Source organism: Ochotona curzoniae, unplaced genomic scaffold (assembly GCF_017591425.1).
Source record: "Ochotona curzoniae isolate NIBS_2020 unplaced genomic scaffold, NIBS_Ocur_1.0 contig_4692, whole genome shotgun sequence".
NCBI lineage: Eukaryota > Metazoa > Chordata > Mammalia > Lagomorpha > Ochotonidae > Ochotona > Ochotona curzoniae.
In genome coordinates this window covers 768,527-795,244 of record NW_024466361.1, presented here as the reverse complement: position 1 = coordinate 795,244, position 26,718 = coordinate 768,527, and the positions used below count along the sequence as shown (strand labels likewise).

Here is a 26,718-nt window from a genome sequence, read left to right as displayed (position 1 = left end):
GGCTCTGCCCTGCTGGCCATGGAGCTTCGGGATTGTGGCTCTCACTCTCGGGGCTGAGTGGCCACATGGCTAGGAGGCGAAAGTGTGACCGTCATGTGAAGATGTGGGCCCCAGCTCTGCCGCTTACTGACTGGTTGGACTTGAACAGGCCACTCCATTTCTTGGGTACCTCCAGTTTTTCAATGTATAATGGGAATAATGACAGCACCCACCTCATGGTGTTGTGCCAATGATGTGGCTTGTACTAATAGCATTCTCTTGATCATCTCTGTGGTCTCAACATTGCTGCCACATCCTAGTCTCTGTCTGTATGCCCAACCCATCCCAGCACTCCTCCCTTGCCATCGCCTCACCCTGTGACCCCTGGAACCTCTCCTTCACCTGCCCTGCGTCTCCTCCCCCATACCCATCCATCTCCCTCCACTCATACCATCATACCACTCCCTTCGCCACCCCTGCCCATCCACAGGTCTCTGCAGCACCCCACCCCGGCACCATGCTGGAAGCCTCCCATCCCTTCAAAGGCTGCCCATTGGCAATTCCAGGGCAGGGGCTTGGGATCCCTCGGGACCTGTGATTGTGGAGATGCTAGAAGGGCAAGCGCATTCCTGCCCCCTGCTTGTTCTTGAGGACCACACTTCTCAGGCTGCTGACAGCTCTGGTGTCATCAAGTCCTCATGTTTCTGGATAGCCTTGGAGTAGGGAGTCAAAATGACGGATTTTGTGCCTGGCGCCAGGTGTCCTCAGTGTGTTGTGGGGAGTCCAGGTTACTCCCTTTATCCTGTCTCCCTTCCTCCTCTGCTTTCTTCCTTCCCTTTCTCCCTCATTCCATCCAACCTCCTCCTTTCTTGCTTCCCATCCTTCTTTCTGCAAGTGGTAACCATTTATTGCCTTGCACAGTATCTCTCCCTGGACTCCTGGATGATTGCTAATTTAACTGAGTTGATTGATCTAGCTGTAGGGTTACGGTGGTGGGCAGGGCCCAGCCTCTTCCTTGGGAGGCCTCCAACGTGCGAGGCAAGGTGCGCTCAGCATAGGGACTTGAGCACAGAGTTCCTTCTTCCTCAGGCACCCGGGGACATGGGCAGTACCCACTTAATGCCCTTAGGGACACAGTCAGTGCCCACTGAATGCCCTTGGGGACACAGGCAGTGCCCACTTGGGCCCCCTGAGGACACAGGCAGTGCCCACTGAATGTACTTGGGGACACAGGCAGTGCCCACTTGGGCCCCCTGAGGACACAGGCAGTGCCCACTGAATGTACTTGGGGACACAGGCAGTGCCCACTTGGGCCCCCTGAGGACACAGGCAGTGCCCACTGAATGTACTTGGGACTCACACAGATGGGCTCATGGAGGTGTAGTTATACTTGTGCACTCAGGATTCATACGCCCTCCTTCTTCTGAAAGGATAGAAGGACTTTCCAGATACAGCCCAGTCCGTGTGAAGGCCATAGTGATGAGGGTAACACACTCACACATAGAGCATATACAGTTACTCTGGACTTTAAAGATACACACGCAGAGGCAAGCAGTGATACATACTCTGTCTTTGAAAATGTTTTAAAGATGCGTTTATTTTTATTAGAAAGGCAGTATTAGAGAGGAAAGACAGAGAGAAAGATCTTCCATCTGCTGGTTCATTCCCAAATTGGCCACAATGGTTGGAGTTGAGCCAATCCGAAGCCAGGAACCAGGAGCTTCTTCCAGGTCTCCCACATGGGTGCAGGGCCCCAAGGACTTGGGCCATCCCCTGTTCCTTTCTCAAGCCGTAGTTGGGGATTAGATCAGAGGTGGAGCAGACAGAACACAATCTGGTGGTTCCCATTTGGCATGCTGGCAGTTGAAGGGAGACGGTTTTCCTATTGGACTATGGCGCCAGCCCAGTACTCTGTCTTATGCAGGTATAGAGGGAGACAGTGCTGGCAGGGACTGCTGACACTGGCTCTGACATGAAGAGGAACTGCTGCCAGGTCCTTCTTCCTCCTGTGGTCCATGGGAGTGACCCTGCTGGCAGAATGCAAGGGCCTGTCACAACCTCCCTCACGCACATGCTGTCTGCCTCGGGCCCCAGCCACCTTGCTGTGTGCTGCTGGCCAGGGTTGCCAACTCCTTGACTGGCCCAAAAGCCACAGCCATCTGTACGTGGCAAATCAGATTTACAGAGAAAAGGAAAAACAGGAAGATCTCTCATCCACTGGTTCACTCCCCAAGAGGCTGCAACTGCCAGACAAGAGCCAATCCAGAGCTACACAGGTGCTGGGTCCCAAGGCTTTGGGCCACACTCTCTTTGAGGCTTTCCCAGGCCACAAACAGGGAGTTGTATGGGAAGTGAAATATTCAGGACACCAACCAGCACCCAATGTGATCCTGTTGCTTACAACAGAAAGATTTAGCTGCTGAGCCATCCACTGGGACTTCAGCTGGGCACCTTTGGTCCCCACTCTGAGACCCTTAGCACCCTGGGGTCCTGGCACAACCCTGAAGCCCCTTTCTCAAAGCTGAGGTTCAGAGAGCAAGATTTCAGTCTTCCCCTCCGTCCCTCCATGACTGCAGCCCAGCTCGACAGTGTGGGTTTCTTCAGCCAGGCAAGGAACGCTGCTCCCCACCCCTCCACCCTCCATTCATGGAGCCAGAGAAGAGACAGCAAATAATGCAGAAGCCGACTTCCCATGCAAACCTGCCGTGAAATATTTATGAGGCATGACTTGAATAATTAATAGTTTCTCACAACTCGGAAACCTGTCTCCGTTGCATCCTCTCCACGCTCCAAGAGGAACTCCCCCTCCACTCAGCATGACAGCAGCACCACTGTGAAGCCTGCTGGAGTTCAGCCTCTGCCCCCCTAGCGGCCCTGGGAACCCCAAGCACTCAGAACTTCCCCTTTTGGATGGAGTCTCTTGGCTACTCCAGACTTGGGTGTACACACACACACACACACACACGTTCACCTGTCCATCCATCTCTCGGGAGGGCACCAGAGTCCCTGCACCACGGGACAGAGTATTGCAAGGTGCGGAAGCCCAGAGCTCCTCTGCTCAGCTTGTGCCATGGTGACGCTCCGCTTAGGATGCACTGGGCAGCGAAGGCTGGCAGCGGGGAGTGTGAGCCCTGTGCTCTGGGTCCCTGTTCCTTGCCTTTGTGCTTTGCACCACAGCTGGGAGAGTGCCAGGCAGTGGGCGAGCAGGTTCTGTGGGGGCTTCCCTCACCCTCCTGAGGTGTCCGAGGGTGAAGGAGCGTTGGTGGTCTGTCTGCCCTGGGGAACCAAGCAGTTGGACTCTGGGTGCTGAATTCTTCAAGGGGGAAGATTGCTAGGGAGGGAGGGAGAGAGAGAAATCCTCATTTAAATGCAGATACGGGCTTCTCACCTGGGACGGAGGAAAGTTTTTCCATTAAAATGCTAATGAAAGAACAAACTGCGACCCCAAATCCCCAGCCGGCTCTGGCTGTTTCTTCCCTGCCCCCATCCCCAGGCTGACAGGTGGCTGGGGATAGGCTTGGAGAGCCGCCAAGCATCTTAGTGACATGCTGGAACTCCTCCCTGGTTGGGCCACTGGGAGCTTGGGGCAGCCACTCAGAAGACCTGTGAAGGGGACCCCAAAAGTGCCCCCCAAATGACAGAAACTATAGACTTGGGGAGAACGTGATTAAGACCTGGAGCTCTGAAGTCAGATCTGCCAGGGAGCTTCCTGGCTGTGTAACCTTGGAAATGTACTTCACATGTGACAGGGGCAACAATACCTGCTTTACAGATGGCTGGGCACTTGGCTTGTATAAGCCTGTAGCTGCAGGTGCACAGCCTGACACCTGGGAAAGCACCCATGCAGCTGTCATGGTTCCCGTTACTAATCGGACATACAGACTCTCAGGGCCCAGATGCTGCCCACCATGGGCCAATAGACAATCCCCAGAAGGCAGCTCTGGGTCAGGGGCTCTGGAAGCCCCTTCCACCCCAGCTCAACCGTCTCAGACCTCCCCCTCTCCCACGCAGACGCTGACTCTCTCAGATCTAAAGCCCAGTCGGGGGCCCATGTCTGGGGGCACTCAAGTGACCATCACGGGAACCAACCTGAATGCAGGCAGCAACGTGGTGGTGATGTTCGGGACCCAGCCCTGCCTCTTCCACAGGTAATCTTGGGCGGCCCGGGTCTGGCAGATGCATCACCAGGGCAGTCTGTGGGTTCACGGAGACTAACCTTGGTGCCCCCATAGTACCAAGGATGTGCTGCAGAACCAGATTTAGAATCCACTCGGGGGAGCCTACTAGAACTGGTGAGAGCTAGTGAGAGCAGCACCCCAAAGGGCTGAGGGTTTCCTTCCCTGCCCCAGGGTTCAGCCCCAGAAGGGGGAGCCTTCCAGGAGCCAGGAGTCCAGGGGTGTGGAATGTTGTTGCAGGAGGCTCATGCAGCCAAGCGCTCTATGCCATGTGTCTGGGATGGGCTTCAGCCAGACGGATACCCCAAGGGAGCTATGCAAGAGCTGGGACAGATCTGAAGTCAGCCCCAGGCCAGGTTCTGCATTAAGTGTAGGGAAGACTTTTTTCAGGGATGCTGTGATGGGGAGAAAGTTTAGGCTCAATTCCCAAAGCAGCAAACCCAGCATGGCTGGCAGCAGAGGCATGGTGTTGTCTGGTCACTGAACAGAGTGAGGGGGTCAGGAGGTAGAAAACCCCTCAGAGAGAGAAAGAACAATGCTGGGTTCTTGTGGAAGGCAGGCCAGGGTGATCTGCTATCATGGTGAGGATGAGGGATCTCACTGGCCGAGGGTGACCAAGTGTCAAGCAGGGTTGAAACAGGGACTTCCAGCAAACTGCTGGAGCAAGAACCCTGCCTAAAGCATGGTTGTGGGCCCCAAGGTCCGCTCAAGGACAAGACCATGCTGAGAGGCAGAGGGACCTGTCTAAAGGTGGCCAAGGAGAGAATCTTTGCCACTGGCTCTGGAGCTGCGAGTTACCCATGAGGATGTCCGGAGGAATGTGGGTGGTGGGAAGCTGAGCCCAGACACCCTCGTCAGCCCCAGGAGCCCAGTGCTGTGCCTTGCCCCCTCCAGGCGCTCTCCCTCCTACATCGTCTGTAACACCACATCCGCAGACGGTGTGCTGGACATGAAAGTGACTGTGCAGGTGGACAGGGCCAAGATCCGCCAGGACCTCGTCTTCCAGTACGTGGAGGACCCTACCATAGTGCGGATTGAGCCGGAGTGGAGCATCGTCAGGTAGGATCTGCCCCCGATCCCAGCTGCCCGCCCTTGAACCTTCGTGCCCTACTTCGGTTCTCAAAAGCCAAGGAGAAGCTTGCATGCTGCACTGGGGATCTCGGAGCTGCAGTGTTGGTTTGAGCACATTGCAATCAGAACACCTCCTTTGCACAGGAGCTGGCTTGCAGGCCATGCTCAGAGTACAGAACTCGCCTTCCCCACCTGAAGGATGGCTGGGTAGGCTAGGACCGTGTCCTCTACTCGGAGGAGCACTCGTTCTATTGTCCTATGTCTCACTTCTGGCAAGTATGAGGCCCTGCCTTCAGGCTGAAGCATGGGAGAGAAGGGGTGAAGTCAGGACGGCTCAGAAGGAAGCCACACTGCCTAAGACCGTCCAAGGTCAAGCTCAGGTTCCTTCTCTGATGATCTGGATCGTGGTGTGCCCTCTGGTTGCCATCTGCACCTCTCCTTGGGGGCAGAGCTCAGGCCTTGCCCCTTCCAGGTGTCCCACCCCAGGGCACTGAATGCCCGTCCCAGGAGAGGGGAGGGAACCGGGCCCTGCAGTGATGTGTCCGGCATGCTCCTCCTGGCTCTCTCACTCTCCAGGTTGGCCAGGGGGTTTAGGAACCTGTGACTTCAGAGCCTGTGGAGTGCATGGTGTCAGGGGCTGCAAGCAGAGGGTCGGGAGCTCTTTCCCAGGCCATGTAGCATGCATGAGGACGAGAGAAGCCGAAGAGGGCATCCTTCAGCAGGCCTGCAGGGAGTGCAGGGAGAATCCTCACCAGGGTGTGTGTGCAACTCTAGTTCATGCAGCAGGGACCTGAGAAGTTACCTCACCTGCCAAGGCCAGCCTTCCTCACCTTCAACTCAAGCATAGGGTGGCTGCCAGCAGAGAGGAGCAAATGTTACAGGCCCAATAGGCACGCTCCCCACACTCTGTTAGCCCTGTTTCCCCTCTGTCTGCTCCAGCTCTGCAGGGGCCCCAGAATTGGGAGAACCAAAAGGGACTCAACACAGGCTGGGGCTAGGGACAGAACCGGGTCCATTGGAAGGAGCCATTGCAAAAGTCTTGGCCAGGGCTGAATCGGGCTGACTCCTGTTTTTGTCAATAAAATTTTATTGGAGCCCAGCAGTGTGCACCCAACTCTGTGTTGTCCATAGCTGCTTCCTCACTGCAACAGCACAGCCCAGGGATCGTGACAAGGACCACATGGTCTGCAAAAGCTGAAATATTTACATTCTAGAGTTACCGCCCCTACCTTAAGCCCAGAGGAGAGGCAGCTTTGCCTGCCAAGGAGGATCTGGTTATTCTCAGCTGTTCCTCTGTCCCAGGAGGGGCAGCCGTGGTCATAACGCAGGGGGAGGCTGTGATGTACAAGCAGGGCAGAGCAGACCCTAAAAAGCCAAACCAGAATTTGACCTGAGGGTCTGGTAAGTGCAAGAGATGGAGGCATTGCCCTGCACTCCCACCCCCGGGCCTGTCAGCATCCACCGCACAGTGAGTGCTGCTTGTATCATTGTATGGGACATAGAGTTGACTTCCATTGGGGTCTGGATCTGTGTGAGCCAGCTCCAGCATGCCTGCTGAGGTTACGGAAGTCTAAGCACAGCTGGTCAATGGGCTGGGCTCTGTACACGGCATGGCCTCCCATTCCTTACCAGCTGCTTGTGTAGCTAAGGAGATGTGCCGGTGGCCACTTGGCCATTGTGTGTTGGACTGAGGCCTGGGAGGCCTGGAGAGACAGCTGCCCACTAGATCTCACAGGCAAAGAGGCCTGTCCGGGTCTCACATGAATTGTCTTGCACGCACAAGCCCGTGTACACATGTGTGTGCACACATCAGAGAGAAAGTGCAAAAATCGGGCTGAGAGGCAAATGGGCAGGAGTGAATGTACGTGTGGGCAGTAAGGATTCTTCACCCACCAGCCTGATAACTGACTCCGTGTTTAGGTGGTAGGATTCTTCCCAAAGATGTTCGGGTAGTTGGGGATCTGGTTATTCCTTGCTTTCCTCTGAATAACCTCCCAAGAAAGATTCAGGCCAGGGAGCTGCCCTATCTCCATGTCCAGTCCAGGCAACTGCCCTCTCTCCATGTCCAGTCCAGGGAACTGCCCTCTCTCCATGCTGGCTGCTTAGTCCCTGGGGCAGGGCGGTGGCATTAAACTTCTCTTTGAAGGACTCCAGCAAGACGAGTGTCCTGAGCCCTCCCATGGGTGGTCTCCAGGTTCAGGAACTGACATCTGGAGCGTTCCACAGGTGTGTTCCTACAGGAGACTCCAGAGTGCCTGGCCCTCTACCCTGCTTGACCTCAGCCGAGGAAGTCTGCCCAAGTAGAATAGCATTACTTGGCAGGAGGAAGCTGCTCTGGGCACTGAGAGTTTGGCAGGAGGATCTGAGTGCCACTTCCACTGAGCCAAGCCCAGTGTGAATCGAGTCCCGAGGCCTGTGTGTGCTGGGGGTTGTGGAGAAGCTGCTGGCTCCAGGCAGTGAGGCTTCTGAGAGGCAAGGAGCTATGCTGTCACTGGGTCACACTGTGCAGCTCAGCAAGGAACACAAGAGCCACGGTCCTCATCCTTCCCTTGGGAGAGTTCATCCTGACCCCAACGCAGCAGCTTCCCACCCTCGCCTCTGTGCACCTGCCCACAGCTCAGCTCACATTGTCTTCCTTGTCACAGCTCAGCTTGCTTCCTGCCTGTGCCCTCTGTCCAGCACCATTGCTTTCCATCCCTGGAACTCACACACCTTCTTTCTTCCTGGCAGTGGTAACACACCCATCGCCGTCTGGGGCACTCACCTGGACCTCATACAGAATCCTCAGATCCGTGCCAAGCATGGAGGCAAGGAACACATCAACGTGAGTCCAGGGTGGGAGGTGATGCACTGCATGTGGCAGCCTGAGCCCAGGGATAGTGCCATTGAGAGTGCCAGGCACTGTCACCCTTATGGACAGAGCTGGTGCCGGTGCCAGCTACAGAGTGTCTGAGTACGTGGTTGGTCCTGGTTACCAGATCTGCAAACCTGCTGTATAAGCCCCATGCTCTATGCGCAGAGTGCCTGCCCAGTGTGTGCACACAGCATCACCTTCCCCTCTGACTCCTCCCCCAGGTCTGTGAGGTCCTCAATTCCACCGAGATGACGTGCCAGGCCCCAGCTCTCACCCTGGGTCCCGACCACCAGTCGGACCTGACTGAGAGGCCCGAGGAGTTTGGCTTCATCTTGGACAACGTCCAGTCCCTGCTTATCCTCAACAAAACCAACTTCACCTACTACCCCAACCCTGTGTTTGAAGCTTTTGGTCCCTCCGGAATACTGGAGCTTAAGCCTGGCACACCCATCATCCTAAAGGTGAGGCGGGGGTGGGGAAGGCTCCTGTTCAGGCACCCATACAGAAGGAGGCCAACTCCCACTCTGAGTTTTCACTGGAAGGGAACTTTATGGCACAGGGCCCTCCAGGGCAGCTGGTGCACCAAGGCCATTTGACTCCCAGGCTTGTGACCGTGGAGTCCAGGGGCTGGGAGGTTCAGGATCTCACACTACGTCTGCGTGGGCGGCCGTGAGCAATCCAGGGCATGGGCTGTTCTGGGAGTCCTGGGTTCCAAATGAACTGTAACTCGTCTGAGCATTTGGTGACAGTGCTTGCAGCTGAGCAGCGAGAGGCGGCAGAAGGCCTTCATGATGGCCTTCCCGCCCAGAGGAGGGAGAAAGGCAGTGTGCACACTGCTCTTGTCTGTTTGCTGTTACTGCCATGGAATCCCTGAGCCTGGGTACTTACAGAGAAAAGAGGTTTATGGAATGTGCAACTAGAAAGGCTCCCAGGATCAACAGCATGGTGCAGGTTCTGCCAAGGGTTCTCTGGTTGTGGCAGCTCAGTCACCGACAAGACAGTAGCATGCTGGGGAGGGAAGAGGCGCATTCCGGGTAGGAAGCCAGAGTGTGAGGAGCGGACAGCAAGGGCCCTTTCCGGGCAGCACCAGGAAAGCCCTAAGTGCAATTGACCAGGTCACTCAGGGAGCCCAGCCTGCAAGCGGGTACCATGGGGAACAAAGCACGGCATGGACCGGGGGCTGGAGAGACCCGTCCAACCGGTGCGCTCTGCACCTACGCTGTGATACAAGGGACTCTAGGTTGGGGTGGGAAGGCTGTGGTCCAACTCTGGGTTGGAGACCAGGATTTTTCCATGCCTTTAGGGCAAGAACCTGATCCCACCCGTGGCAGGGGGCAATGTGAAACTGAACTATACTGTGCTGGTCGGGGAGAAGCCGTGCACCGTGACCGTGTCGGACGTGCAGCTGCTGTGCGAGTCCCCCAACCTCGTCGGCAGACACAAAGTGATGGTGAGGCTGACAGATACCGGTTCTGGGGGGAGCGTTCACAGCGGGGCAGGTGGTGGGAGTCGCGCTGCTCTGTCTCCAGCCCCTGGAGCTGAGGCTGTTGGATGTCTCTCCTAAGGAGCCTACACTCCTGCTTCCCTCTTCTTGTTTTGAGCCTATCTGTCCCCAAGCTGGCCAGTGCAACCTCAAGGACAGTGTGAAACAAAGGCAATCGTGGGCAGCAACGTTTACTTTTGGCCAGAAGGCTTCCAAGAGGAGGACTGCTGCTGGCCTGACCTGGGTCCTGGTCCTCCCTCCGGCCGGTAGGCCATGAATTAGGTCTGGAGGCATCGGGCATAGTATCCCATCAGTCTCTTGCATCCAACGTGGAAACAATGCTAGCTCCCCAGGAGGAGGCCTGCAGGGTTTCCTGGTTGGAGCATCACCTCTGCTGGTCAGGCCCACCTGGAGCCCTGTCTTCACCAGCAGCCACGAGGGGGTGCTCCCTGGTATCCCACTTCTTCCACCCACTGGGCCCCATGCCCTGCCTCACTCCCAGCTCCCCCTCACCCTGTGTGTCACCTCAGGCCCGAGTCGGTGGCATGGAGTACTCCCCAGGAATGGTGTACATCACGCCCGACAGCCCGCTCAGCCTGCCCGCCATCATCAGCATCGCGGTGGCCGGAGGCCTGCTCATCATCTTCATAGTGGCCGTGCTCATCGCCTACAAGCGCAAGTCCCGCGAGAGTGACCTTACCCTGAAGCGGCTGCAGATGCAGATGGACAACCTGGAGTCCCGTGTGGCCTTGGAGTGCAAGGAAGGTAGCCAGGGGACGGGGTTCTGCAGACCTTCCCCTCCGGCGTGTGTGTACATGTGTGCGCGTGCACGGATCTGAACCTCTCATACACAAGCAAGCAGATGCAGCCATGGGCAGGCTAGGGCAGGAGTGGAAGAGGCTGGGACCCACCCAGCCAGGAGGAGGCCACCCGATCCCCAGGAGGTGTCAGCCTGGGATCCGTTCAGATCCAGTGCAGCAGCCTCCAGATGGGAGAGCCGGACACGCTGGGCTTCCCGCTGTCCTGGAGGGAAAGCCCAAGGATGCCTTGTTGGGACACATTCAGGCAGCCCTCAACTGGCTTGTTTCAGTGGGAAAAGCAGGCTGCAGGGCTGTCGAGGGATTCCCAAAAGTTGACAAACGCCACCATGAGGTGAGATCCCTGGCACAACACCCAAGGAGGAAGGCTGCCAGTCCCAGAGCTGCCCAGGAGAAGCCAGGATGGGCTGTGTGTGCTTGGCTCTCCCTGCGACATGGGCACAAGCCAGGGTCTGTTCTGATGGGGCAGCAGAGCCAATGCAGCCCTCTCTGCCTCCTTCAGCTGTCAGCACAGCGTTGGCCTGGTGGGACTGTTAATTACTGCCTTTTATTATATTTACGCTGCCTAATTTTTTTCCGCAACATACTCTTCCCTCTAATTAGGTGTAGTGATTAGAATCTCTTTTATGTGTGGCAGGCTTGAGCCTTTGAATGTTGGAGGCTCTTGGTGACTTCAAGGAAAGCTGCAGATGGATGAAAAGCCAGCTTCTCTTCCTTCCAGCCAGCTAAGCACTCCAGCTGGGAGGGGGGCTGCCCTGGGTTGGGTGGCACCCAGAGCTCCCCACAGCAGGTTCCTGAGCCAGACGGGAGTCCGGCCTAGAGCTCTCCCGTGCCTTCCAGCTCCTCTGGGGGAGCTACACGACCTGGCTGGGGGGAGCTAATCTGGAGGATCAGCCGTGAACGTTCCTTCTAGGGGCTGTCCAGAGTGGCTGCTGAACCTGGTCTGGTGGAGGTGTTTTCTCGAAGCCTCACCATCAGCCACGATGCCAGCCAGACTCACAGTCACAGCCAGCCTGAGCTTTCAAGACACAGATGTATACACGTGAGTGTGTGCATCCACTCCCACACACTTCCTGACACATTCACATGTGCATGTGCTCATGACACTGTCTCACGGATGCACAGACACGGCCCTGCTCCCACTCACTCTAAGCACCTGACACACTCATCCATGCACTGCCGGACTCACACTCGGATGGACACTCGTGAATCCCACACTCCTGCAAGCACACACACCCACGTGCTCGCCCTAGATACCCGCTGAGTCTGGGAGGCTTGGGTGACAGTAGGCTGCAAAGGCCTCTAGTCTGTCCGTTCACACACAAGCACGCCCGCCAGCTACAGCGGTTCCACTCGCCACATTGGCATTCTGCCTTTAGCAGCATGCTCCAGGACAAGAATGGCAGTATCTGTGTGCCTGGGGCAGCAGGAAGGGGTACAGGCCTTGCCTGGTGTTCAACTCACGTCCCCTTGCAGCTCTCGCACAGGAAGCCTGGGTGGCCAACAGATGCAAGGCCACGGTCTGTGTCTGAGGTTTAGGGTTAGCAAAGCTCCTGGGGCAGTTTCTGGGGAAGCCATGTCCTGCCCATGTGGTTGTAAGAGTCTCCTGGTTTCCGGGCTTGCGTTTCCAAGTCCCTACAGCCATGCGGGGCTGGCAAATCCCTTCAGAGTCCACAAGTTAGTGTTTGCCTGCCCTGGGATTCATGCCAGCAGCAAGAAGTCTCAGCTAGTTGACATGCCACTGTGTGCTGCCCCACACCAGCTTGAGTATGTATGTGTAGCTACATGCACCAAGGAGAAAGGCAGAGCTGGGGGTGCTGGGTATCCATCCTCTGAGAATCTGCTGGGGCAAGGGTGGCCTGGAGGAGGATGTGCCCAGGCAGGGAGGCACTCGGCTTTGGCAGAGCTCCTGACAGCCCCTGGCTGCACCACATCCTCCCAGCAGCCAGTTAGGATCTTGGAAATCTGTTTTGAGGCCTGAGCTGCCACCAGAGTCTTGTCCACATGCAGATCCTAATCCATCACCAGGTAGCATCAGCTTGAGGACTGCAGGACAAAGATGCACCTGCATGCTTATACAGAACAAGTCCACCAGTGTGGCAGAGCCTCCAGCTGAATCGCCTTGGTCAGGCTGATGACCCTAGGGAGCGACATGGTACAGAATCCAGCTTTCCTTCCAATGTCTTCCTTGATCTGAAGACACTGTGGGGAAGTCTGATGAGGAAACCCACTACAAAACCCAGCCTCAGGGACACACTGGTCCTCCCTGCAAGCTCTCCCTTCTCCCCCCTCCACTGCCCAGCCTTTCGCCATCAGAGAATTGCCTCTGGTCCCAACCACAGCACACAACTGTGCTCTCCACACTTGGAAAGGCATTCTTGTTGTCTCCTTGCTAACCACATTCTCCCCAGCTGCTTGAGGCACAGCGTGTCGTGTCACTCCCACACCGTGGGAGCCTTTGCTCACGGCTCCTCTGTGCCTGTGGTGAGGGTTGTGGGCTTTCAGGTGGGGGTGGCTCTTGGGCAGTCCCAGCCAGCCGCCCCACAGGTCTGTCTTCATTCCAGCTTTTGCCGAGCTGCAGACGGACATCCATGAACTGACCAGTGACCTGGACGGAGCCGGGATCCCCTTCCTGGACTACAGAACCTACACCATGCGGGTTCTGTTCCCAGGAATAGAAGACCACCCTGTGCTCCGGGACCTGGAGGTGAGGCGTGGGGCTTAAGCTGGTGGGAGAGCAGGGAGCCAGTGTGTTGGTGACCTGAAGGCAGCGGGCTGAGGCCAGGAGAGGATTGGGACTTGGCTCAACTCCCTCCAGCACAAGCTGCTGCCCCTGGCAGAAACAGGGCCCCATAAGGGAGGTTTGCATCCGTGCGTTCAGCATGAAGTCTGTCTTGCAGTACCTTTACCTGTGGTCTCGCTGTTCCAACTGTGCTCTGAAAATACTGCATGGGAAATTCCAGAAATAAATAATGCATGTGTTTTTGATAGCTTTTATTACAACATTTGTTGTAATTGTCCCATTTTATTTGTTGTTTATCTCTTACTGTGCCTCTTCTGTAAACTGAACTTCATCATGGATTTGTCTGTGTGGGAAAACATGTGGCCTATACAGGGTTCCGGGCAATCTGAGGTTTCAGGCACCTGCAGAACATCCTGGACCACATCCACTTTAGATAAGGGGTATCGCACACACCTGTGCTCTTGTGCGTGCCGGCGGTGTGGCCCACCCACCAGCTGTGCCACTGCCTGTGTCTGCTGGGAAGATGGCTGGCCTTGTAAGGTTTCCCAACAGACAGGCGGGTTCGCCCACCTCCCCACCCTTCCCCTGGCTGCTGCAGGCTCTGGGAAAGAAGCAGCAGATATGGAGTTGGGGACTTTGTTAGGCATCACTGGATTGAGCATTCCCTTTCTCGGATCTTGGATGATCTTCCCATCCCCAGAGAAGTAAAGGGACTTGCCCAAGCTTCACACTAGTGTGACATCACAGTCTGTGGGAAACCACGAGTCCTGACTGAGTCACGTGGCTGTCAAAAGGAAGCTGGTGGGCACTGCGCTAGCTGGAGGATCAGGCCTGGTGATCCGCCAGCCATGGAGCACCCTGACCTCCCGGAGATCCTCCTGGGGGGCTGTGAGGGTATGCCGAGGCCCCAGATCCGCAGCTTTGCATCACCATCAGGCAAGAGCTGAGACCTCGGAGTCTGGCAGAAATGAGTTCAATCCGAGCAATTGCTGCTTACTAATGGGGTGGGGCTATCTCCATGCTTCAGCTGATTCATCGGTTGGGCTCCGTGGGGCTGAAGTGTGTGAGGCAGCAATGGCCTTGATAAGGACTCCGGGGCCTTAGCCTGGCAGATTGTTGTGCTGTAGCAAGTGAAGGGAGCATTATCCATGTGACCCAGCCCATCTGCAGGTTATTGGCATGCCCAGTAGATGCATCAGAGAATCCTCCTGTCTCCCCACAGGTCCCAGGCTACCGGCAGGAGCGTGTGGAGAAAGGCCTCAAGCTCTTTGCCCAGCTCATCAACAGCAAGGTCTTCCTCCTGTCTTTCATCCGCACGCTGGAAGCCCAGCGCAGCTTCTCCATGCGCGACCGTGGCAACGTGGCCTCGCTCATCATGACCGTGCTGCAGAGCAAGCTGGAGTACGCCACCGATGTGCTCAAACAGCTGCTGGCCGACCTCATCGACAAGAACCTGGAGAGCAAGAACCACCCCAAGCTGCTGCTCAGGAGGTCAGCACGCCCCTCTCCATCCTGCCCAGCCCAGCCTAGCCTGACCCTGCCCTCCTGGACTAGCCCAGCCCAGCCCTGCCCAGCCCAGCCTAGCCTGACCCTGCCCTCCTAGACTAGCCTAGCCCAGCCCTGCCCAGCCCAGCCCAGCCCGGTCCTGCCCTCCTGGACTAGCCCAGCTCAGCCCTGCCCAGCCCAGCCCAGCCTAGCCCAGCCTAGCCCAGCCTAGCCTGACCCTGCCCTCCTGGACTAGCTGAGCCCTGTCCAGCCTAGCCCAGCTTAGCCTAGTCTAGTCCAGTCCTGCCCTCCCTGACTGGCTCTCCAGGCCCGTCAGGGTGACCGTGCAGAGTTCCTGGAGTTGCCACATTCCCAGGGGCTTGGGGAGACTCGAGACCTGAGGCCGGACTGCAGCTCACGCCTCCACTCCTCTCCTTAGGAGAACCTGTGAGACGGCGTGGCTGTCATTTCACCTTCTGCTTGGCTCCCCACCTGCAGCTGCTCTCATCTGCCCTCCCTGTCCTTCTGCTTTCTTGGCTTTGACCTTTGCTACTGGAGAGCTTCTCTCATGGGGTCTTCAGAGGTCGTTGTGTGGCCTCATCTGGGGCAGATCCTGTGGCCTGCTGCTGTCTGTGCCACCTTGGTTCATTCCCCAAGTGGGCGTAACGGTGGGAGCTATGCTGATCTGAAGGCAGGAGTGCCTCTTGCTGGTCTCCCACATGGGTGCAGGGTCCTGCTGCTTTCCCAGGCCACAAGCAGGGAGTGGAGTGGGAATGGAGCAGTTGGAACTAGTGCCCATACGGGATGCCGGCGCTTGCAGGTAGAGGAGTAGCCTATGAACCATTGTAATGGCTTCCAAAATCTGAGTCCTGATGAGGAACCCGGGTGTCTGAAATGCCTGTGAAAGCCCGTGAAGCTCGGGCTGCAAGCCCTGCACGGACAGCTTAGCCCACACAGGCTGTATTTCCAGCTCCTGCTGTAAGCTGCAGACAGCTCCCAGGTCTACCCCGGATCTGCCCCTAGGAGGTTTCCCGATGCCCCGTCTCTCGCTTAGTCAACACTGTGTGCAGACAGCGTTTCCCGCGGCCTTGGCCTGCTGGGACAGCCAGACACTGGGTCAAGGCCCTTTCGCAGTCCTCAGCCAGAGCTCGCATTCTCACCGGACCCCCGTGTGCTGGGAGGCTGTCTCTTCCACTCCTTACATCGCCCAGTCTCTTTGACCTTGACCCATCTGAAGCCACACGGTCCCACAGCAAATGGCTGCATCCAGCCCTCTGTCGGCACCACCCACTGCTCTTGTGTCCTGAATGCCAAGTCGGGAGCAAGGGCTCTGGGGAGTGGGTGGGCTCAGGCCCTTTCCGGGTGCGGCAGGCATTGGCCTGCACAGCTGCGAAAGGTTGCTGTGTAGAGGAAGCAGCTAGGTGGCTCATTCTGTTTTGTTTTACTCCCAGCACGCAGCCACCTGCCGGCATAATTTGGGGGTTGCCGCCATGGGCAGCACCCCTGCTGACAGGTTCCGCGTTGGTCCTGGTCCAGCGCCTCCTGCCGTTTCCTCATCACGTGCTCTTGGACGGTCGGGCCCCTCACACCCCCAGTCCATTTCCTTTTCCTCTTGCCCCCAGCCGCCCCCTCTTTTCACAAGTCTTCCTTCTTTTCTGTTCCCAGATCATTGTGTGCTGGCAGCCACCCAGCTGCCTTGGGGTTTTAGTCATTAGTATCTACTGGCAATTGCAACTTCACATGGGGTTCATGCCTACCTGGATGGTCAGCGTGCGTCTAGAGTTAGCTTTGTGCTTAGTGCAGGCTCGAAGTGGAGGCAGCCACAGATGTTCAGCTGACAACATTGCCCCGTTTTCCCTTCTGACCTAAAGAACAATATGAAAGATGTGAGTTAAACTCAAGAAGGAACTCGTGACTGCGAACGAAACAGTGCAAGAATTTCCAGAGGAGCTCCCAGAGTATTGAGACATTTCACAGTTCAAAAAGAATTTTTGAAATTTTATTTGAAAGGCAAGGAGACAAAGTGAGGCAGGAAAGAACTCCCTTCCGTTGTCTCACCTCCCGAATGCGTGCACTGACCAGGACGGGGATGGTCTACAGCGAGGGTCAGGACGTAGCGCCGTGAACCAGGCTCTGCCACCTCCTAGAGTGACGGAAAGGTGAGCCTGGGAGCAGCGCTGTCTCAGGCCTGCTGAGACGGTGTCTCACACAGCCCTAGAAATGGGCTGATCTGTGGTGTTGACTCAGTCTGACAGCAGCCCGGGAGTCTTTAGCGTGCGTCATGACGTAGACTGCGTCGTGACGTAGACTGCGTCGTGACGCAGCCTGGCCCGTCTGGCATTTTCACCATGAGCCTTTCCTCTTGCCAAATTTCCTGTCTGCTTAGGATCTCTGCTGTTTTCTTCTTTTCTGCCCTAAAGAAACACATCTGGCTTTTGGCCCTGGCGAACATGACCAACATGACCGTCCATCGAAGTCAGCACAGTTACAAGTCAATACAGTGGAAAGCCCCCGGTTCCGCAGACGCTGCAAGGGGGCCAGGGTCTGACCAGGTGCCTGGTGGTTGCAGTGTTAGATGGCACAGCTGCAGAAAGCTGCCGGTCCCATGGGGAGTCCCAGTGGACAGGGGTGTTCTGTGATGTTCCCATGAAACCCCCATCTAGTGTGGACTTCCAGCTTTGTAGTCAAAGCTCGTGGGAGGAGAGGCGTAGAATAGGTGCCATGAAATCCCCTCCCCCTTTTTTGGAAAGAGAGTTATACAGAAAAGGCAGATGAAGGCCAGAGACAAAGATGCTCCATCTGCTGGTTCACTCCCTGAATGGCCACCACGTTCCAGGCTGAGCTATGCCAAAGCCAGGAGCCAGGAGCTCCACCCAGGTCTCCATGCAGGTGCAGGGGTCCAAGGACCTTCCCAGGTACGTTGATGAGCTGGATTGGAAGTGGAACAACTGGTCCTCAAATGGGCACTCAAACGGGATGCTGGCACTGCAAAGCGGTGGTCTAAATGGCTGTGCCACAGAGCTGCCCCCATGGGCTTCTTGTGCTCATTAAGCTCTCGCGACTCAGCCTGTATGTGGTCAGCTTTCCGCCTGTGGCTCTCACACACTGCTGCTTTCTTGTCTTGCTGCATGGGTCCCTTGGGACAGGACAGAGTCGGTGGCTGAGAAGATGCTGACCAACTGGTTCACCTTCCTGCTCTACAAGTTCCTCAAGGTAGGACTCAGTGCAGCCACACTCTGGCCCTGCCTCCTAGACTTGACCTTCATGCTCCCCTGCCTGCCCCATGGTGCTCCACACCTCCTGGGCCACCCTCATCAGGCCTGGCTCACAGCCCGACTCATTGCAGCTGTCCAGATGACAAGGCCTCGGTGGTCCTAGCTTCCGAGACCCAGTGTCTCCCTGGCTGGCCAGCTCTCTCCCAGATGAGTCTTGGGGAGGGCCCCGTGGAACCCATAAAGCTGCATTCTCATTCTACGCCAAACCAAGTAGTACATTCTTTTTCTGCGACCTCACCTGACTGAGTCTGATAAGGGTCCCCGGCAGGTAGAAGAGTCACCTGGGGTGGCAGATAAGCCCACCGTGGACTTGGGAGGTGGAAGGCTCCTTGTATTCAGAGGAGCTTGGGCCACCCAGAGCTGACCCCTGTCTCTTAATGGGGCCTCAGGGAGCCACGGAGGGGGTCTGAGGGCAGGAGAAGGAGCAAGAGCTGGGGGGGCAATAGAGCCAGGCACGGAGCAAGAGCTGGCTCTGGGAAACTGGTAGGAAGACACAGGTGGGAGCAGACCCTGTGGTCCAAAACGCTGAGAGCATGGCCGAGCAGAAGAGGGCAGGGTGAGGAAGTCAGAGGAGAGATTGAAAATCAGCCTGAATGCCCAGGGAGGAAAAAGCAGGCAGCGACCAAGAGTTGCCCTTTGGAGATGCCGGCTGGGGCACAGACTGCACACCCGTGCCTCCCAGACCCACCAGCATGGTCTCTGCTTGCATCCAGGAGTGTGCTGGGGAGCCCCTCTTCTCCCTGTTCTGCGCCATCAAGCAGCAGATGGAGAAGGGCCCCATCGACGCCATTACGGGGGAGGCGCGCTACTCCCTGAGTGAGGACAAGCTTATCCGGCAGCAGATCGACTACAAGACCCTGGTAAGCCAGCCTGGTTGTGAGGCTCTCCCTAGGAGCCTGGCAGCCCTACACAGTGAAGGTGACCAGGGGCCTGGGGCCTGGGGCTCAACACAGCCAAACCTTACTTCAGCAGAAGCACTGTGGGGCCTCAGGCCAAGCCCAGGTCGTGACGGAGAGCCCACTCCTGGTCCCATTCTTGTCATCACTTCTGCCAGTGGAGGATTGACATTTTTCAGACAATTCTGTGCAGGCAGGAAGGACAGGAAAGTAAGCAGAATTCCTCCTGTCTCCAAAGCACATGCTTGCGCACTAGTTCAACTGCAACTGTGGTCTGAGTTGTACGAACAAGGTCAGGATGGCCTCGTGGGAAAAGGGCTGTGTTCAAGGGCTGTGCCAAAGTCATCCTGTTTGAAAACAGTTGCCCAAGGAAGCAGCAGAACTTGGCATTGGGGAGCACAGGTCTACAAGATCTGAACCCGGAGTCCCCATGGACCAGCTGGGTGATTTGGAGCAGGTCAGCGTTCTTTTAACTGAATCAGTAGGGGTCAGGGGTAATGATAGAGCAACTAAAGTGGAGCCATAACAGCTGTCTGCAGTGAGGCTGGGCAGAGGGCTCATTGGCGCAGGATGGCCACCATCCGGTGCCAGTGCTCACTATTGTTGTCCATCCATCCGCCGGCCGTCTACCGCTTCTCACCCAGGGAGCCCACTCTCAGGGGAGGGAGTTGAGAGAGTGGGTAAGAAGTCAAGAGAAGAGCTGTGTGTTGGGCCTACTGTGCGTCTGCCTCCCACAAGTGGAGGCAGATGGAGACAGCAAAGGAATGGAGTGGATGAGGCCAGAGAAGAGCTGAGCAGCGGGCCAAGACAGGGTTGAGCTGGGACAGACAGGATTCCCAGACAACCCTGTGGCCCACCAGAGATACCGTGCCCGCCTGTGAAGAGAGCTGGCCCTGCTGGTTGAGGAGACTGAACCACTGTTGCCCTGCCCGTTCCCATCTCCTGAGAGCGTGGGGATCCCCAGCTGGCCGAGGGAGCAGCCTTGCCAGCATGGTGTGTGCGGGCACAGACTCAGCGGCAGCAGCCTGGGAAGGAGGCCCCTGCTTCCTTGCAGCTCCCGTCTGCTCAGTCAGAGTAGGAAATCCTGCCAATAGAGGCCTGCTAGGGTTTCCTTTCAGCATCTCCTGCCCGTCCATTCCCACTCTTTGCTGATGTGCTGCATGCTGCAGTGAGTTGGCGGGACGCTCTGTCCCCACGTTGCTGCTGCCCATATTCCTGGGGAGTTAGTCCGGAGAGCTGGTGTCACTGACTGCACTTAAAGAGAATGGAAGGACCCGGGAGGGGCGGCTCCCAGTGCTTCAGCCGTGAGGGACCGGGAAGGACAGGGAGCTGGCTGCAGACAGAAGAGGTGAGCCCGGTCCAGGTCAGGTTTGGGGGGCAACCAGGAAGCTGTAGCCTGCATGCCTTGGTCTCTCAGGCCTTTCTGCCTGGGGAGGCCCAGCAGGTCCTCTCCTTGCGCTGCACTGACCCGGACTGAGGGCAGCCCGAGCAGCAGGATGCTGGGGAGGGCACACATGGACTTGCAGGCCAGGGCCCTCCCACCATCACTTTCTGTTGAGTGCATTTTGAGGGTGCGAGTTTGGTTTTATAGATTCAAGGGATATTTTTTCTTTCTTAATGGAACAGGCGTGTCTCGTTGGCGCTGCTCGCAGTCAAGTTGCTAATGAAAGGCAGGCATCCAGGACTGCCACATGGAGTGGGCCGGGTGGGGGGATGTCTGTCGTCTGGATCTGCAAACCAGATGGGCCAAGTGGGAAATGGCTGGGGGAAGGGGCGCCGGGGATGGCTTATTCCCGGAAGCAGAGTCCAGGCCGCAGGGCTCACAGGGCATCTGAGCCCTCCTTGGCTCCCAACTCGCCCTCCCTCACTCCCGACCCGCCCTCAGTGCAACAGACCCATTAGGAGAACAGCAAATCAACAGGATCTCAAAATCTGTTCAAGAAAGAAAGATGGTCTCGCGACACGGACTGTCCCCTGTTCCTGCTGGCTCCGCCGTGGGAAATAGAGCCTCCGCTCCAGGACGCCGCCTCTTCCCTAACAGAGGGCTTTGCCTGCAAAGTCAGGGAGGAATCCCAGGGGGCCTGAATCAGCTGGTTTTTAAAGGGTGCTTTCTTATTTTTAAGAAACACCTTAAGCTTCTTGTAGATTCTCCAAGTTCCCATCAGCTTTGTGAAAACCAAAGCTTTTGAACCCTGCGAGAGGAGTCGGAATTCCCTGAGCTCACACATGTGTGTCTGGGCGGAGTGACAGGGAAAGACAGGCTGACATCCAGGGCAGGAAAGGGGGTCCGGGGGCTAGCTGCGTGCCCTGTACAGGCTGACATCCAGGGCAGGAAAGGGGGTCCGGGGGCTAGCTGCGTGCCCTGTACAGGCTGACATCCAGGGCAGGAAAGGGGGTCCGGGGGCTAGCTGCGTGCCCTGTACAGGCTGACATCCAGGGCAGGAAAGGGGGTCCGGGGGCTAGCTGCATGCCCTGTACAGGTCGCCCCAGCTGCTTCTGTGCGCTCAGTGTCTCCTTTGAAAACAACATTGTTTCTGGACGGAGTTCAGTGTGCAGCTAGTACAATGCAAAAGCCACCGTGGTTTCCGCTGGTTCGTCTGGGTGGGGAAGGACAGTGGGATTGGTGGGAATGCCATCCTCCTGGGAGAGCCAGAGTCATGGCCAGGTCTGCAGACATCCAGTCGTCAGCGCTGTCGCCGTTGCCCTCACCTACAGGCCCCCTTTCTCTCTACCCCCAGGTCCTGAGCTGCGTCAGCCCAGACAACGCCAACAGCCCCGAGGTCCCAGTGAAGATCCTCAACTGCGACACGATCACTCAGGTCAAAGAGAAGATTCTGGATGCCATCTTCAAGAATGTGCCCTGCTCCCACCGGCCCAAGGCCGCAGATATGGACCTGGGTGAGCAGGCTGCTGCCCAGGAGCACCCCGAAGCTGCTCCCATCTTCTCCTGCAGCAGGAGGCCAAGGGGGGCGCAGGGGGCAGAGGGGCAGGGCCATCGGCCGGAGAGAGCCAGGACCCCCAAGGGGTTAGATTCCACAGCCTGCTTGGCTGAGCTGTGAGCAATGGCCCTGGCCACGTGGCAGGTCACACCTCCGGGGCCCTCAGAGGGGAGAAGCCTCTGGAGAGGGAGAGTTAGACATGAAGTCTGCTCAGACCCGGTGGCCGGGCGCTGGCTGCTGCACCTCTGCTGCCCTCTCCATCTCTGCCCTCCCCAGCTCTGCCCTCCCCCAGCTCTGCCCTCTCCAGCCCTTACCCTCCCCCAGCTCTGCCCTCCCCAGCCCTTACCCTCCCCAGCTCTGCCCTCCCCAGCCCTTACCCTCCCCCAGCTCTGCCCTCCCCAGCTCTGTGCTGTCATTCGTGCTGAACAGCTTGAGGATCTGGGTCAGCCATAGAGGATAAAGAACGCACAGAGCAAAATGAGCTATGACAGCCTGCTGGGGTGCAGCGTGACACTGCATTTGAATGTTCCACGAACAGTTCTCACAGCCTGTCCGGACAAGGGCATGCCACTTAGGGCCTCTCCACTGAGTCCAGGAAGTGGTGCCTGCATTTCTGAGGGCATCGTCTGGGGGAAGTCCTTGTGGGGCGCCACAGGCTCGGGAGAGGCCGGGGTGTGGGACAGAGCAAATGGGACGGCCTCAAGAGCCCTGGGTGTGAGACGGGTGCTATCGGGTCCCTTGGTCAAGTTCCTTCACCTGTGCTCGCCCAGGAAATGGCATGGAGATTATGAAAGCACCAGACTCACAGCAGAACCCAGCAGGGTGATGCAGAGCTGGGCTCAGCCTGTGCACTCAGTACTGGCTGCTGCGGAAGCCAGTCCCAGGAAGGACACAGTACAAGCAGCCTGCCACAGCTGGCCATGCAAACCAAGGCGTTTGTGCATACATGTACAGTGTCTGGGGTCCCTATCAACACAGGGAGGGAGGACCCTCCAGGGGCCCTTCGTCCATCCATCTGGCCTCTAATCTGGCTGCAGCTAAGCCGTCCAAGGCAGATGGGCATCTAGACTGCTTTCTCAAATCCGGAGGGATTTCTCCACCCATCCGCCGCTTGTCCCATCTCCCCTCCCAGCTTCTGATGCCCAAGGACTACTGGGATCAGGAATTTGGTTCTTCCCCAAACTCCCACTTCTTCTTTAGCCCTGGGTCATCGCGTGTGGCTCTGAGTAGTGTGTGTTTGGCCCTGTGCCCTGCGCCCAGATACTCTGGGCAAGACTTGGGACAGGTGTGCTGCCTCTGCTTTGGAGATGCTTTAGAGTGTGCCGTTTCCAGGACGAGTGTGAGATGCCAAATGCACGCATGTGTATGTGTTTTGTGTGTGTCCCACACTGGGTGTGAGTCAGCTACATACGGCTTGTCCGAGGCATTGTACTCACTGTTGCTGCCTCACACACCATGGGTGTCGGGAGACAGCCTGCTGAGAGCACACCAGGCAATGGAGGGAGCTCCCCAGGGGCTCTCATAGGAACACGGAGTTCAGCCGGGTGGCCAGGCAGAGCCTGCCCTTTTGCTTTGTCCACGAGGCTCCCCTGTGTCCTGAGCCTAACTGGTGGAGTGGTCGATGAGGCTGGCAGGTTCTGAGTGTGTGTGTGGTTGTGTGCGGAGCTGTGTGCTCACGCTTTGCGTTGGGACCCCTGGGATCCCCCAGGAAGGACCCGGAGCCTCAGGCCTCGCAGTCTGTGGGAGTCTTGCAAGGGAGAGGTGTGGGGCACAGGACATGCAGTGTTCTCAGAGCACAGGGTCCAGGGTCCCCTGACCCCCGATCCATGTCCACACACAGGTACAGGACAGGGGAAGTGCTGCATCACTGAGGTCCCCCAGGAAGGCACCGTAGGAGAGCTTGCCTGCTGGCAGCTCCGTGCCAGGCTGGTGTGCTGCCCAGAACCCTTGCTGGTATTCAGCACACTTGCGAAGGCGCGGCAATTTCCTGTCTGGGCGAAGGGATTCCTTTGGTCGCTACCCACTGCTCAGAGGAGACAGTGCTGTCCTATGGCTCTGCAGCTCCGAGAGGCCCAGAGCCTTGGCCATGATCACACAGCGGCAGGCGCAGACAGACCGTGGGCTGCTTCCCCTCTGCTATTAGCAGTGACCTCTAGAGACTCCTCCAGTTGAATGCAAATGCTCTAGCCTAGCCCCCACAACTCACTGCCCTCACTCGGCCTTGTGGCTCAAGTCGGGCTGAAAGAATGTATTTTCTTTTCAAATAAGTAATTCCTGTATGCAATAGTAAGATACTCTATCTTCCGAGTGAGATATAAAGAGTCCGCAGCGGCTGTCTCCCCAGTTTGCATTTTCCACTGCACCTGATGGGAAGGACTGATAAAAATAATGGGATTTCTTTTGCTTTTTTTATTTCACCTCCCTCTCTCCCTGCAAGGTAGAAGTGTAACAAATTGGATTGTGAGTCTGTCTGTCCTTTGTGCCCAGAACCTGGAGCAGGGCATGGGGCTGCCGGGTTGGAGCTGCTGGGACAGGTCAGCACCAGCAATTTTCTCAGGGTGCCTTGTATATGAAGGCCAGGGTCACCTTCCATGTTCCTGCTGCCACCACCTGCCTTTTCTGCAGCCCAGCATGCAGTCCCATGTCCCCCCTTCCAGCTTAGCTCTTAGAGTGCTAGCTTGGCTTTCTTGCATTAGACTTGCAGATCTCTCTCCAGACACCCCCAGACACCCCCAGACACAGTCAACCAGGATGCTGAGGTCCTAAATGCAGGGGTACATGGTTACTGGTTTCTTCTACTAGGCTCCAAGTGCCAGAGTTTGATGACTTTGCATTTGGGAACCTGCTCTCCCGAATCATCCTTTCTGTTTTAACAAGGTATTGTTAATAGACACAGCTCAGTTCCCAGGTCAAGACTCTGACCTTGTGGGCAGCCATGTTCTGATCCATTCATAGTCCTTCCTGCCAGCTCGTGGCAGTCTGCATGTGACAAAGCAGCTAAATGGTGTCTTAGATGTGCACCAGGACACACCTGCTGAGCGCATGTAGCATAGAATCATGGCTCCTCCCACAGCATAGTGTCCGGAAGTGGATTGCACCCAGGGCTAGGAGTGTGTGTCCCTGGGGGGAGCCTGCTCACAGCTCCACGTGGTCAGGCCCATGGTGAGTGCTCACAGCTCCGCGTGGTCAGGCCCGTGGTGAGTGCTCACAGCTCCGCGTGGTCAGGCCCGTGGTGAGTGCTCACAGCTCCGCGTGGTCAGGCCCGTGGTGAGTGCTCACAGCTCCGCGTGGTCAGGCCCGTGGTGAGTGGTCACAGTTCCGCGTGGTCAGGCCCATGGTGAGTGCTCACAGGCAGCGGAAGGTCACCTGACCATGAAGGTCATGGGGGTTGATCCTGCCAGCTCTGGATCACCTAGGCTGCCTCTCTGCCTTTGCCCTCCCTGAAGCCTCCTGTGCTGGGTTTGGGCACGGACAGCAACAGGAAGACCCAGGAGCCAGAAGTGCCCCAACCTGGGGTCAAATGAGGTGCATTTCCATGGGGGGAGGGATGTCTGCATGCTTATCTCTACACAGATATGAGCATCCAGCAGCAGGTGTGTGCAGCTTGGGAAGGTTGGCCTGTCAGCAGAGCACCTGCCAGGGAGTCCTGAGCCCCCAGGAGCTGGGCCAGCTGTGTCCTAAGCACCAGCATTTCCTCCTTGCAAGCATTTCCCACAACTAGCCCCCGTTCTCACACACCTAGACGCCACTGCCTCTCCCTGCTCTTCTTTGGATAAGCTCCTGGTGCTGCAGGCCCACCTCCTGGCACCCCTTTGAACCTCCACCCTTTGCCATGCCTGGAGCTGCAGCCTTCCTGGCTCAGTCCTCAAGCTCCAGGAGCCCTGGCAGTCCTTCCCTTCCAGTTGCCTCCCACAAGGACTCATACAGATCCCTAGAAGATCAAGTGCCGCGTTGGCCTTCCCAGCTCAGCCCAGGCAGCCTTGTCCTGCACCACAACCTGCTGGTGCCAACCCTGGCTCACTGTGGGCAGCCGGTACCTGTGGTTGAATGAGTGAATGAGAAAAAAGCATAGTTATTATAGCCACAGGCAGCTCCTCTAACGAGACAAGACAGCGGATGTCCTCAATTGGAGAGGCACTGGGGAGGGGTCACCTTGTTGTGACATCCGTTTCTGCCATCCATCACCCTTCCCCACCCGAACACACACATTGCCCAGTGTCTCACAACATATATGCCTTAAGGAGAGAGATGGGTGTGTTTTCCAGCCACACTGGCCAGGAGGCCCAGCTTTTACTAGAGGATGCTGGCCATGGCCACATTGACCCCTGAGCTGTACTGACATTGCCACCTCAGGCACACAGAAAGGTGCACTGCTTTTGTGGGTAAGACAGAGGAGTCATTCTGGGAGCATGAATGTAGGCCCGTTTCATTTCGTATCTGCTGTTAAACCTAAGTATATGCTGTATACACAGTGGGCCCAACCTTTAACATACCCACTGCCACGGAGCTGGCACTGTTGTCCTTCCCAAGTGACAGGCCTGCCTCACCTTCAGCTGTCCTCGCTTCTAAGGTGGTGGTGAGACTGCAGGAACCCAGGTAGCTGTTCAGGGATGGAGATGAGCCACCTGCATCAGCGTTTTACCTTGGCCTCTGCTGGCGAGTGCTTGGCTTGGCCTGTGTTTCCCCAACTGGCTTGGGTGTGCAGATTCAGGAAGGAAAGAAACTTGGGCTGTGTGGGGGTGGAAGTGTATCCCAATCAATGGGGCTGAACTAAGGACCTAGGCAGAGAAGAGCGAGCCCCGGGGAATGCTGAAGCCATTCTGCATGGGGAGCTGGCCCTAGCTTCTGGCAGTGCCCAAGCTGCCACCTCCTTCATGGCTAGGGGCTCTGGGGCCTCTGCTGCTTCCCTGCAGGCCCCAGGGACAGGGCAGCCACCACCAGCCACCTGCACTTCAGGCATGCTGGCATCAGGACTGGCTAGGAGTGCCACACAACTTGAA

The 26,718-nt window shown here is 57.1% G+C and overlaps 1 protein-coding gene across 4 annotated transcripts in view; it reads left to right on the top strand.

Moving 5' to 3' along the window:
* The window catches only part of PLXNA4 (plexin A4), a 287,259-nt gene that overhangs the window by 244,014 nt on the left and 16,527 nt on the right, over positions 1–26,718 (top strand). For 3 of the 4 annotated variants that reach the window (XM_040987483.1, XM_040987484.1, XM_040987486.1), the window contains 11 exons: positions 3,991–4,127; positions 5,049–5,213; positions 7,956–8,049; positions 8,301–8,540; positions 9,383–9,529; positions 10,093–10,327; positions 12,945–13,087; positions 14,346–14,614; positions 17,755–17,821; positions 18,597–18,743; positions 21,518–21,677. In XM_040987483.1, the coding sequence (XP_040843417.1) occupies positions 3,991–4,127; positions 5,049–5,213; positions 7,956–8,049; positions 8,301–8,540; positions 9,383–9,529; positions 10,093–10,327; positions 12,945–13,087; positions 14,346–14,614; positions 17,755–17,821; positions 18,597–18,743; positions 21,518–21,677 (1,804 nt within the window). The other variant, XM_040987485.1, reaches the window with a different exon arrangement.